This window comes from Amblyomma americanum, chromosome 3 (genome assembly GCF_052857255.1).
Source record: "Amblyomma americanum isolate KBUSLIRL-KWMA chromosome 3, ASM5285725v1, whole genome shotgun sequence".
NCBI classification, from domain to species: domain Eukaryota; kingdom Metazoa; phylum Arthropoda; class Arachnida; order Ixodida; family Ixodidae; genus Amblyomma; species Amblyomma americanum.
This window is the reverse complement of record NC_135499.1, coordinates 199,565,029-199,578,849: the sequence shown is the minus strand read 5'-3', so window position 1 is coordinate 199,578,849 and position 13,821 is coordinate 199,565,029. Positions and strand designations below refer to the sequence as shown.

The window sequence follows — 13,821 nt, the reverse complement described above, 5'->3', positions numbered from 1 at the left end:
TACAGCCTTACGAACAAGGAGGATATAAACAAATTCTCCTAGTTTACGAATGATGGAAACAAAATCAGAAGTTACCCGCGGTTACCCGGCATGCTGGGAGGCAAGCTAGGCAAGCCAAGCCGCAGTCCAAAAGTGCATGCAATGCTGAGAAAAATACGTCCACTTTTGAGAAATTTGCATCTAGGCTATTCAAAAACTATGCCAAAGAACAAAGGTGGTGCGAAGAAAGCAAGCACAAGTGGAAAGGTGATACAAAACACTTGCTGCCGCCCTGTGCGCTGAATATTTGTTGTTGATCTGTCATAGGCTACCGAAACCGTGCAGCAGACAACCGATCCAGTTTACACTACGAACACCGGAGCCGTTGCAATTCGAGTGCACGCAAAGCCGGGTGCTAGCGTGAGTAGGATTACAGGTGAGTCCGGAAAAAAAGCGTGTTTTTTTTTCGGAAAAGCGTGTTTATTTAATACATTGTTGTAGACATCAGTGGCGACTCCGTGGGCATCCAGATCGCTGCTCCTCCCGTCGATGGAGAAGCAAACGCGGAGCTGATCCGCTTTTTGTCAAAGCTCCTGAACCTCCGCAAGAGCGACGTGTCACTTGAAAAAGTCAGTTCTTGTCGTTTACGTATGAATTTATTTATTTGCCCTTATACCGTCTATCTTGTCCAAACAGGGTGCTCGCTCCAAAGAAAAGGTTGTTATGGTCACGTCGCAAGTAAGAGCATCTGATGTGCTTCATGTACTCAAGGAGCAACTGGAATCTTGACATTAAAAGAAAATTTTTGCAAGATTACTGTCCTTTCTGCGCATACGCACGGAACAGGCCAGCTTTGTAGCAGAAAAGTTACTTGCATGGTCGTCTAGCTGCGTACGTCTGTCAATCGCAGGTTCATTTTCAAACGTTTTGTTGTTGTTGTTTTTTGCTGTTTATAAGGGTTCTTGTTTTTTATTGTTCTCTGTGGCCGAGTGAGAGAGAGAGATGATTTCTGCCTCTCTGCATAACAATCTTCCCAAATCTGCTCGTGCCATGGCAGCACTCGCGACCACTGCCAATCGATGTGTACACAAATTTTAATTCCGAAAGTTCAACGTAATCAAGGTCTTAATGAACTATCGATGCTTACGATGCTTATAAAACACTTTGCATATGAAGACTGTTAGAATACTGTGAATGGAATGTAAATGGAATGATAGAATGTAAATGGCTATAGCTTCTTTCACACTATGATATGCCATGATTAGCTGGCGACACGACGTTTGACCAGCCCACGACTCCACAAGAAAAAGGGTGCCGCGCTAGGAAACTGCCTGCGAAATTTTCTCACGCTTGGCTCGGTAGGAATGACCTTCCCTTTGACTGGTTCCCGGAGAAAGATGCCTGGGACAGCGACCGACGACGGACAGACGACGGGGAATAAAGGAACGGCGCCGTCAAGTAATTAGCCGCATCTAGCAGGAGCCAGCCCGACCGGAGAGAGCTCGCCGCAGTTGAGGGCCGCGGCGCCGCAAGGACACGGGTGTTTTCGATGGACATGGAGCCATTCGCAATACCGTTGCTACACTGCTACACTTGCGATTTCTCCTCGTCCGTTCCCACGGGTCGACTCTGCAACGAGTGACTCTGCTTGCTACAGTGCTGTGCAACTTTAATTGATAGGTTCCCATCTTGGAGAGATGTGCCTCGTGTTGGATTGGCCACCGCCTGATGAAAGGGCGAAACCTTAGGGGATTTAAGGAGCGTGCTGAGTGAGAAAGGACGCTCTGGGCTCTGGCGAGAAGGCTCATCCAGTTGCTCGACGCATGAACTCTTGATCTTTGACTGTCTGCTCTTTCTTAAATATGTAAATAAGTTTCGTCAAAGTGCCATTAAACCCGCTTGTTTTCATTTTCCCAAACTTCAAGTTCCATCTTTCCTCAGCTCGAAGGCTCATACACGCTACCAAATGAAGCCCGGGTTCGAGTTAGCTTGGGCACCGCGACAGAGAACAATTGCAGTGAGAAAAGCATTCAGGGATCTGAAAAGGAGCAAGAAATAGCAAACAATGTTCAAAAAAGGACTAGGTTTTGCAGTTGTGTAGATGAAGAGGAGATGTTAATAGGCATGTGATTAACAGTTAAGGGGGTTGTACTTGCCTTGTTAAAATGTGCTTCAGGGCACCTTTAATGCTCAGCAGGCATTTACGTACGATCATAATGTATAGTTCTTATTTTTTGGTTCCTGCTTGCTGCTCGAGTTAGCAACTGCTGCCGAATTGAAAGACTTTTTCATGCATAATTGTTGTACGTACATACTCGCTAGGTATGGAAAAACACGGAATCATTGGATATATTTAGAGTTAAGTATAAAGCATTAGCTTTATTTACAGCATGCATGCAGTTATTAACCTAGCGTAAAGCGCAGTGGCATTAATCGCAGCGGGGGTCCTGACCCCGCTTTTACTTAGGGTATGGAGGAGTCAGCATGTGAGCATACCCCCCTGAGATTTGTCCCGGGTCTGCTTGGTCAGCATCGAATGATACAAGTAGCACACACAACACAGAGAAGCTGCATGAGCGAGGAAGCCTCATCCTTCAACAGAATGGCTCAGTGGAACCAGGTGTTCAAAAAACTGTGCTGTCATAATTACATTCTGCCAACAATCAAATGACATGCCATGCACTAATTGTGATTTTGTTTAACTGCAAGCCTCTGCTTTTCTGGCATAGAGTCAATATGTGATTGAGACAGAGATGCTAAAGCATAGTTCTTCGTGTTCGAGGTTCGGCACCGCACAAACCCTTGACGCTTTCTTCGGGGTCTTTCTCTTGTTCAGACCTGGTGAACATTTTAGCAGTGCGCGAGACAGCCACTGACAGATGCAACTCTTGCCTTGGTGGCATGCATAAAACTACTTCATATCAGTTGGCTATCTTTATTTAAAGAAAGGAAATAAGTTAGACACACTGAGCAGTGTCTACCGCTTTCACTTTCAGTTTCTTAAAACTGGCGGTCCAATTAGAAAATTGCAACTGTCCCTTCAACTATCTCAGGCCCACACCTCCACGGAGCTAAAAATAAAGAAACACAGAGGCTGTGATTATAGAGCAAGAAAGCGATGCTGGTTAAATGCTGTAGCAAAGCACAACCACTGAACCAGAATGCTTGAACGGCATAACGTAGGCTTTAGATTCAAGGAAAGCTACAAAACATAACCTTATACTCTGTACTAGATGTCTGCACGGGCCAGTATCTGGAGTGGGCACGACCCTACCTACCACTACTTCTGTCCGGATTCCGAAACCGACCGCAGCCCGCTATCAATTTCTAATGACTGGCCTAGCCTGTCCTGGTGCTCATTTGGTCGTGCCTGTGCAGGTCGGGCCCACTTGCTTTTTATGACAAAACCTCACTTTAAAAAAAAAAAGAGAGAGAAATGCAACAAGCAGGTAGGTAACAGACATCTATGTAGCAGCTCAGAAAGTTGCAGAAAGCAAAAAGTGTAACATGGGGTTTGTACCAGCGCAAAGTGCCTACTCAAGCTGTGCACAACCGAACAAATCGGATTATAAAAAAAAGCACTGCATGCCATCATTTTCAGTGGCTCGTGAGGCAACACTTTAGGAGAGAAATTTCTAAGAACGTCATTAGTGCAAGCATAACCTGTTCCCCTCGTAAGTGCACTAGGATGCTTAGTGTTCTAGTGCACTACGAATACATTGATTACATACTTAGCTTTACTTACATTGCGAGGAGACTTCGTACAGCGGTGAGAAATATGGAATCGTAACATTTTCAAATAAGTAGAGAGCCCCCCTTTGAGCAAGTGTGGTAGCTTTACAAAGTCCAAACATCCTCGAGATCCCAAGAGGGATTCACAACCCCAAGGACCACATCCACATAGATTACACAAAAGTTGTCTGAAAATACAAAGTGTCTTCAATTATCCAGCTTTTTCGTAGGTCAGAAAAGCAGGCCAAGGTACCGCTGTACTCAAGTGGACAGCATCCGCCGTTAAACATTGTGCTGCATTTAACTGTGCACATGGAGCACTATGCAGGGTTTGTAGCTGGACAGTAAGGGTCTTTCGCTAGGGGATGTTTTGGAGCCTTATTCGTCGACAGTCCAATTTTCTTCTCTCTATCACCCCCGGTCAGCTAGGCTTCTGCTGATGGCAGCGGCTTTGTGAGCACTTCAAGCTCATCTGGAGCTTGTTTTAGGTTGGGGGGTGGGGGGCACGATAGCCATGCACCCCTCTGAAATTTTCGTGGATTTATGCCACTGTTAAAATGTACTTCAGGGCGCCTTTAATGCTCAGTAGGCATTTGCATACAATCGCTGCTCAAGTTACGTAATTGCTACAGAATTAAGAGAATTTTTGCTTATAATAGCTGTACTCATTAAGTAAGGAAAAAGCACAAAATCATTGGATATATTGAGAGTTAAGAATAATGTGTTGGCTTGATTTAGCTCCATTCATGTAGTTCTTAACCACAGCGTAAAGCATGCATGCCGGCCATATTGCAGCATCAATTCTTGTTGACATAGCAATACAATGTATCCCTTGTTACTGCCATGTATTGCACCTCACGTTGCTAACAGCCCCGTCTTGTTCTAGACTTTGCATTTCAATTGGTTAGACTGGCACTGAAGATAGCCATGAACATCGTACAGGAAATGGAGACAACTTCATTTTCCTATCTGAATGAAGATGGCGTGCATCAACAAAATTTCTCCAGAAGACCGCTGATTAAAGTGACATTGTTTTGGAAATGTGGTATGAAACTGTTGCATAGAATAGCCCGGCGATTTAAGGAACAAAATCAGAATGCATTTATTGAGCTAACTTGGGCGCAGCAAACCAAAGAAGCGCGGAAACAGAAGTGCAGTTGGTGAATTAAGGCCTAGTGATCCTGTGGTGGTGCGTTTGGTGACATGACGTGGCACATTCTAGCCACAGTGCAGCACATGCCAGCTGCATGTGACAGTATATGTTCATGAGTGATGAGCAAGTAGGGTGTAGTGTTAATAACAGTGCCTATGGCAATATCATTCTAATTGAAATTAGTTGAGGAATAATGAAAATAAATATCAGCTATTCTCACTTAACTTTTGCAATGCCACTGCCATAGCGAAGGAGCAGCAGAAAGTGTACACACACTCACAGAATGTCCAAAACATGGCAGATATTCTTTTGACTCACAGGATATTGTGTTGTTTAAGATTATTTGTTAAAGGGGTATAGACACCAGTTCTTTTGGTTCGGTATTTTTTTCTTTAAAATAATGCGCAAGACATTAGTATACATGGATCACCACGTGATATTAACCTGTGACTGAAATAATTTATACTTCAATGTGTTCTCACTTGCTTCAGTTCATTTTCAACAGCTGAGCAATGGCTATGACGTCAATGGTAAGTATAGGTCACGTGAGGCATGAAAAAAACTGCCACATAATCACTGCATTGTCGTTTTCATTCACCACAATGCTAATGCCAGCCTTCCTCATATGCTGAATCACAATTAATGAAGAAGCAGTAATTATATTGCAGTTTCTTTGATGCCTCACGTGTCCTATACTCACCTTTGAGATCATCCCCATTGTTCGGCTGGTCTTTTGTGCACATATTACACTGAAGGAGCTATTTGCATGTCAGCTTTTTATTTGATCAGGCTTAGCAGAGCAAAAGCTTGATTCTTCAAAAAACACTACAGACCATAAAAGAAGGCTTTGTCTGCTTTCGTTTCTGCTGCATCTTGTTTGCTGTAAGGCATGGTTGACACATTCTTATGTTTGTTTATGTTTCAAATTGCTTCTAAAATCTTTCTGGGAGAGAGGACAAATAAATCACAGAAAGCAACAAATTATGGCAGATAAACAAGATTGATATAACAAAATAAAAATGCATGCTGGCAAACTGAAACAGGACCCAGAAGGGGGAAAACAGGACCAATTTTAAATCAGCTATGGGTGCAATGGATAGAGAAGCAGAAATCAGCTAGCACGTACTTGGCTGGCAAAGGACAGTAGAATGAAACCTATTGTACATGAACACATCTACGCTCATGAAAGTCATTTACAGGGCATCAGCCTTTGAATGCATTTGTGCCTCCTAAAGATGAAGCTCCCAGCCTCTTTCATATCAAGAACACACAACCATTTCATTAATTACCAAGTTCGGGCAGCATTTGCTCTCATGGGGTACTAGGCAAGAATCGAAATATGAACCATATCTGTAATCTTTTAAGTGAATATTGAGTGCACAGGTTCGTTTCACTAATATTCCATAAGCGAAGGTCAAAGAAAGTGGGTTACTTTGCTGCCCGCAGCTCTTGTGTGTCACTTATACCGCTGTCTACAACATGTTGGCAGAAACTACTAGTCTACCAGTGTGAATTCTTTTAAATTTGTTTGTTTGTTTGTTTGTTGTACACCTCAAATACCTATAATAGGGTATTATTACATAAGGGAAACAATATGCAAGATAAATCATCAATGAATTGCACTGGGTTTAAGCATATTTTCGATGGCGTTCTTAAACTTGACGGTGCTGGTGTGAAGAGCAACATTGTCAGGTGAACCATTCTGGTTGACTGCTGTCTGGACAAAGAAAGAATGCAGGTATGCAATGGTGCATGTGCAAGGAAGATAAGCAGCTTTAGCCTGAACGATGCAAAAGGGAACACATTGAGCTGGTTTTATAGCTGCAGGGAATGAGTGACAAAATTCATAAAAGAAGCTCATTCTGTAGATCTTGTGCAGTCTCTTAATGTCAGGCAGGCTATAGCTCTAGTTTTCATGGCAGTGACACTAAAACAATAAGAGTAATTGCAGATATGCATATCCTAGCATTCTACAAATTAATGTTATATTGGTGAGAAACTTAACAGAAGAAGCTAATGGCAAATTACGTCATAAGTAAGGGAGAACACAAATATCTTGGTTAGTAATGGCTTTAATATGGGTAGACCAAGAAAGATCATGTGATATGTTAATGTCCACGTACCTGTATCAATAAGTGGGAGAAATAACAGTGCCACACAGTATATAGGGTTGGAGAAAGTATGTTGCCAGCAAAAAGAATTTCATGAAGTTTTTGCACGTTTAGAGACATTAACCACGATTTGCGCCTAGATTCAATGTATAAAAGGTCCGACTGGAAGGCACACACATTGGTGTTATTGTTTACAGAGCAATATACAGTGTAGTCATTAGCACATAAGTGAATGATGTATGAAATGTTTGAAGTCATGTTGCTTCTATATATTAGAAAAAAAATACGGACGGCACTTACTAAGACAGTCAAATATGCGAGGGTTAAGATTAAGACATGAAAGTTTCAAAAATAGCCTCTTGTGGGGAACCTTATGAAATGCTTTTTCAAAGTCTAAAAATCGGATGTCAGCAGGAATGTTAATATCAAGGCTAGAACTAAAGTCATTGATGAATAATGGTGTGTCTCATAAGAATGCCCTTCATGAAACCCACAATGTCAGAATGAAAGGAATAAGTTATTAGAAAATTTACTAAATGTGAATGAATTGTAAATTCCATTAGTTAATACAAGTAATGCTAATGCAAGTAACGGATATAGGGTAATAGTTACTGGGTGACTGTGAAGGACCATTTTTGGGGACTGGAGTGACATTGCCTACTTCTGCTTCCAATCTTGCAGCTATGTGAAAGGGACTGTTGAAGAATGTGTGATAAAATAATACTTGCGACATGCTTGGTGCAAATTGATATTCTTGAATTAATTCCATCCACACAAGCAGATGAAGCAAGTTTCAGTGCTTAAATAAGTTTCGTAATTCCATGGGGTTCGAATGTTAGGTCAGTGTTAGATTCTGCATACTATGACCTGCTGTAGCTCGCCAGTGAAGAAGGAAACAATATAGCGCAAGACGGTTACTGTAGAGATAGGGAAATCCTCAGGAAAACACTCCTCCGGAGCCTCCCAGGATGTGGAGATAAAGGGGTGCGTGCTACATTGAAGCTTGGCATTCTGTGAGAGAGGGGAAGAGACAGGAAGTCACTTCCTGTCAAGCAGCCTCTTGGGCCAATCCTTCTTCCTGTGTGACTGTGCCCTAGCTGCCGTTAAAACCTACGGTCGGCTGCAGGCATTGTGTCTTCTGCTTGAAAATGGCGTGCAGGGCAGTATGGCTTCTGATGCTTTTGTTCGCTGTCTCAGCCGCCCAGAATGGCACAAGCGTATCTACCACAGACTCAACGACAGACCAGACCACTTCACTTTCTTCGACTAGTGGAAAAATTGAACTTGACTGCACTTTCAACGCCCCAAGACTGGAATGCCATGGTGAGCAGGTGCACACACCACTTTTACCTCTTGTGGCCAAGAAACTCTCACAAGAAGTGCAGAGCGGGAGCCCTGTTGAAGTACTCTTCTTGGCCATAAAGTCACTTGGCCCTCTCGAAAATGGTTCTCTGTCTTTGGAGAACATACGGAAGGTTCATGTTGTGAGGAGTGATGTGTCCAATGTGGCACAAGGTGCCTTTCTGAAAGCAGCTTTATCACTTCATGCCCTCGACTTATCTGAGAACAAGCTGACATCAGTACCAAGTGCTGCACTACAAGACCTCTCCAGTCTAACTGTACTGAATCTGTCTCACAACCAGATCATAGAGCTGACTGAGTACTCGTTCAGAGACATTGAGGGCCTCAAGGTCTTGTCACTTGAGAAAAATGAAATCTCCTCAATCGCTGTGGGTGCCTTTTTTCACCTGGAGCATCTGGAAGACCTTGATTTGTCTTCTAACAAGCTGACCACATTTGATTCAACTGTGTTTGGCAAAACAGCGCTTCAAGTCTTGAAGCTCAGCTCCAACCTACTGAGATCTGTTTCGCTGGAAAGCTCCCTTGGCCGCCTCGAGCGTGTCGACCTTGGCCACAACCAGCTCACCGATGCCAGAATGAAGCTTGATCTTCCCAGCCTTATTACCCTGAATGTCAGCCACAATGCTTTGAATGAACCCAAATTTGACTCACTTACATCATTGAAGGTTTTAACTATATCTCACAATAATCGACTTGTGATGCTTTCAAGGAGCTGGCTGGCACCATTGCTGAAGATTGAAACTCTGGATGCAAGTCACTGCAAGCTCGAGAGGCTTGATAGGCAGTCATTGTCAGGACTTAGAAACTTGAGAGTTCTCAACGTTAGTGGCAACTCTATCCACACAGTAGACTCAGCGGCCTTTATGGGACTTCACTCACTCACCATGCTCAACTTGTCAGACAACCAAGTTACCTACATCAACCAGAATCATACTGCGGACCTAGCACAGCTGGAGCATGTTGATCTTTCAGCAAACAGCATAGAATATGTGTTTGCTGGTGCCTTTGCCCGAAGCCCTCACATTAGAAGCATTAACTTGAAAGGTAAGTCAGTTTCACGTTACCTTGCTTTTTTCCGACTCTTGCCTCAATTACTGTCTTAGCTCTTCTGAAAATGCAGACGAGGCATGCCAACTCGGCAGGAAGCACTCTGAGCTAATGAACAGCTTCCACGTTGGCTTTACATGTGTCATAATGTGCCACTTAACTGTTGAAGCTTTCTGCACATGCAGTTTTGTGTAACATGTCACTGAAAACTAAAAACTAGCTAGTAAAGTTAAGCACTAACTTGTCTTACAAGTTAAGAGCTACCGTATTTTTCCTGACTATACTCCACTGTACATGTTTTAAAGCTGAAATTACACATGATGCAGACTATAAATGAGTTAATTTTTAAGATAGTTTCATCGGAGCTGGAGAAGCCTACCGTGGCTGTCAAAGTAAAACAAAACATGTAACCAAACTGTGCCTGCAACATTGCACAGTGCTAAATCACAGCGAAATCAGCTTAGACATGCAAGGTACCTGGAATGGCACTTTCAGTGCTTGGATTTGTGAGCACATGTGGATAACCTTGACTAATATAAATCAATCAATAAATATGCGAACGCATAAATGTACAAGTAACGCCAGTGGTGGTGCAGTCCATCTTGAAGAATGGTTGTGATCTGACTTCTGTGTGGTCTAATAAAAGGCCTAGAGTTTTACCGCTTGACAATAAAATTTTTGTTTACCACCTGTATTCTGTTTGCAGAGCATGTAAAAAGCTTATTTTCGCCCCAAATTTTTCCCAGTGAACTATACGCTGGGTGCGGGCTATCTAAGCAAAAACTTTTTATTTGAAGCCGAAATCTGCCCCTGTGGAGATACATCAGGTGCAGGCTATAGCACTATAGCAGGAAAAATAAGGTAAATGTATTCTCCACTACTGCCAAACTTCCCGTTTTCCAGATAGTGTAATGCCACAGATTCTTTTAAATGTGTCAAAAACATTTCACATTTACAGCGGCATATTTTTTACTGAAAACCCATTGGAACATGCAAAAGTATAATCGCCATCATTCCTAGAGAAGCTGCAACCTCTTGGCACCAGTAAAGTCACTTTACATTCTAGATCATTTAATTCTTTTCTTTCGTTAGCCAGGTCGAATTGTTTACCTAGGGGCCACAGTAAGTCAGGTATAGCTTATCAAGACATGCAAGTCATTTAAAACATCACCACTTCCATACAAAATGCTTTCATAATCCTCTAGTTGATTTGCTACCATTGCACAAAACTCTGCAACCTCCATAATCCTATAGTTGATTTGTTATCACTGCACAGAACTCTGGATAGACTTCCTTGTTGCTGTTCCATTCTGTAGCTACATATACTGCTGCCTGTATATGCTCCTGGGCAGCTCCTGGACTTTCCTCTATCGCCTCGATCTTCCCTCAGGTTGGGCGCAGCACAGCCTAGGTGCCTTCATGTGTGGAAGATAATTGCACTTCCTTCTTTTTCATTCACCTAATGTTTGCACAAGAGTCGCACTTGAGGAAAGTACAGTGGCATTCACCATGTTGTGCTAAAAAGCAATGTCAGAACACACAGCTTCTCAAAGCACTTGTTTTCTGTTTAAATACTGTTTAAATACAAAGCCTTTGACTAGGCTATTATGGTGACGACACATTTATGTAGTGAAGGAATGTGGCTAATGCAAAATAAAAAGCAGGGGCTTTGTGAAGATGGTATGCGACTAAAGAACCAATTTTTTGCCCTCGAACAGTTCAGTTCTTAAATCTGCCAGACAAGCAAAGCAGACCCTTCTGTGCTATCAATTTTGGAGGCAAAATATACATATCAACAGTGATAAATGTTACATAAGAATATTTGGAGACTGCCTCTCTCTATAACCCACACATCTGGAACCAGTGTGCAAAGAGGACTTCATTTTTGCATAGCATGTGTGCTCAAAAATGCAGCACTGGCATCATAGTATTGTGCAGCTAATATTTTTACTTTTGGTAGAAACGTCATGAGATACCGAAAAATCTAAAAAAGGCAAAGCATGCAGTGGCCATAAATACAAAGGAGTTGGAAATGCAAACCAGAACAAAGGAGGAAAGCTTTCAGTGCATGCGCACACACATTTAATATATGCTACAAGCATCCAAGTTAGAAAGCAGTGTGGCAGTAATTAGTATTGTTGGATTTTGTTTGTATATTCTTTTTAAAGGTATTATGCAACAGGATTTAGTACTAGAGGAGGTGTTTGTTTGTGTGCACAATATTTTAGTATTCTGTGGTTAAATGCTTTAAATGCATAGCTACCCAGCATAAATTAAAAGCTAACATATTTAGTTACATCTTGGAACTTCTAGATGGTCTCACCATTAAGGGCTCCAATACTTGCCCGAGCACAGAGAATGCAAGGAGAGGACATGTGTTTTAAAGTAGTGGCAAAGAGTCCAGAACAATAGGAACCACAGGAGCCTCCTAGTCAGTAGCCTCTATTGAACGACTTAGCATTTATGGCAGGCCTGCCTGCCATTTGTACAACATGTGACAGTCGGTTACCAGTGTGCATAATAATTCACCTTCTTTTGTTTTCAACTCACGCAGGGAATTCCCTTGACTGCAGTTGTGAACTTCATGGTTTTGCCAACCTTCTGAAGCATGGGAAGTTTCCGGAAGAAACTTTGTCTTCTGCACTGTGCGACAATGGCTCACGCATTGTAGACTTTGATTTCGAAGCAGTTGGATGCACTACAGCTAGCATATCAACTACTAAAGCGTTGCCTTTTGAAACCACTGGATTAGCTCTCTCAACCTCCACAACTATCGTTTCAACCACAACAACTTCTGAAATGGACTCTGTGATGCTTTCAACCTCTCAGCACACAACAGCGGCACCATTTATTGGCCGGCTTACTCTAGTACATGTGGAACAAGATGACAAGAAGCTCTCTCTCACATGGAATGCGTACAGTGCCAGCGACCCACTTGACCAACTGTGGTGCCTGCTGACAGTTTACATTGTCAAAGAAAAATCTTGGACCAACCTGACTGTTCCCTGCCCTCCAAGTGCACGAAACAAAACATTCGACATTTTTGTTGCTAAACCAGGACTTAAGCAAGAAGTGTGCTTGCTTGCTTTCAGGAAAACAGTAGAAGTTGCTCGAAGCTGCAGCATCTTTAATACAAGTGAAGCTAAGCCCACAACACCAGTCCTACCAACTACTACAGGAGGATCATTCACAACGCTCCCTTATGAGAAAACAACAGCGTTCACTTTTGCCGAGAGCTCGGTAGTGACTACAGACACTGCAGTGCAGACACCGACTCAGAAAAAAGAAGACAGCGATTTCAGATATCGTCTGAGATTCCATACTAACATGTCAGTGCCACACGAGCTCAGAGTTCGCTGGTATTTTCTGCCTCCTTTCCCGACCAAATCAGGCTGTCATTTCAATGTAACGGTGCTCAAAAACAAGGGCATGCTGACACAGACTGAAGCTGCCTGCTACTCCGATGGACAGTTGATGATGGCTGACATTGCCAAAAACAATGACTATGACGTCTGTTTCAGCCAGCTTGTCCTTGACATTCCTGCCGACTGTCATGAAATTTCATTTGCAAAGCCTGTTTACAGCAGCGAAGTTACAGTCGGGGCTGCATCAGCTGGGAACCGAGGAAGGTCTAGCACTCCTGTGGCCTTGCTGGTCATGATTGCTGCCTTGGCTGTCATAGCAGTCCTCGCCATTGTTTTGTTCATCCATAGAAGGCTCAGGAGGCGTGCCATGGCCCGCAGAAAGACAAAGGACAGCGTGTTCCATCTGCAGATCAACCGTCGATCGGGCACCTACATGGTCCAGGATGCGACTGAAGCTCGAACCACACAGTCCACTTCAGTGTCCCAGGATGGAACCAAGATGTCACAGAGAGCATCATCTGTGGATGAACTTTGATAATGTTTGTGTACCTGAGACTAAGACTTTAAAGCTTCACGCATGTAATGTATATAAGCTTATTCATTTCACACTGCTGTTGTAAATAAACCCTCTTGCAATTTTTCATTGTGTTTTGTATTAAAACACAGAACTGCCTTGGAGATGTTTTGCAAAGCCTTGCTCTGCACCACATGTTGAGGGCAAGCATAACTCTATGTGTAGTAAATCACACTTGGAAGATGATGCTACTGCAGAGAATATTGTTGGTATACTGCATCAGGTAAAGCTATCTCCGCGACCTAGCATGTGTGCTTTTTCTCTGCTCTGAGCACTTTCTACAAGATCTGAAAAAAATTACTAAATCTAAACAAAATTACGGCATTGAATATATAGTACCAGCACTTATTCACTTGAGTCACAAAATCAAAGAATTACAGCACAGACCTTGAAATTACCAGCAAGATACTAAGGTTGTGAGCATGCAAAATTAAATTTCAAATCAAGTTTGAACTACTCTTATCTATAAAAAGCGAGCCCACTATGATAGCTTAGCTG

The 13,821-nt window shown here is 42.7% G+C and overlaps 2 protein-coding genes across 2 annotated transcripts; both read left to right on the top strand.

Moving 5' to 3' along the window:
• Nucleotides 1-81: 81 nt before the first annotated feature.
• On the top strand, nt 82-792 carry LOC144123578 (UPF0235 protein C15orf40 homolog). Its single transcript, XM_077656391.1, has 4 exons — nt 82-246; nt 307-415; nt 481-608; nt 676-792. Exons 1-4 carry the CDS (start codon nt 91-93, stop codon nt 766-768), a joined length of 486 nt encoding a protein of 161 aa, XP_077512517.1. The 5' UTR covers nt 82-90; the 3' UTR covers nt 769-792.
• Nucleotides 793-8,046: 7,254 nt separating this feature from the next.
• On the top strand, nt 8,047-13,392 carry LOC144125855 (uncharacterized). The gene is made up of 2 exons (XM_077659605.1): nt 8,047-9,381; nt 11,939-13,392. Exons 1-2 carry the CDS (start codon nt 8,124-8,126, stop codon nt 13,282-13,284), a joined length of 2,604 nt encoding a protein of 867 aa, XP_077515731.1. The 5' UTR covers nt 8,047-8,123; the 3' UTR covers nt 13,285-13,392.
• The last annotated feature ends 429 nt before the right edge of the window (nt 13,393-13,821 follow it).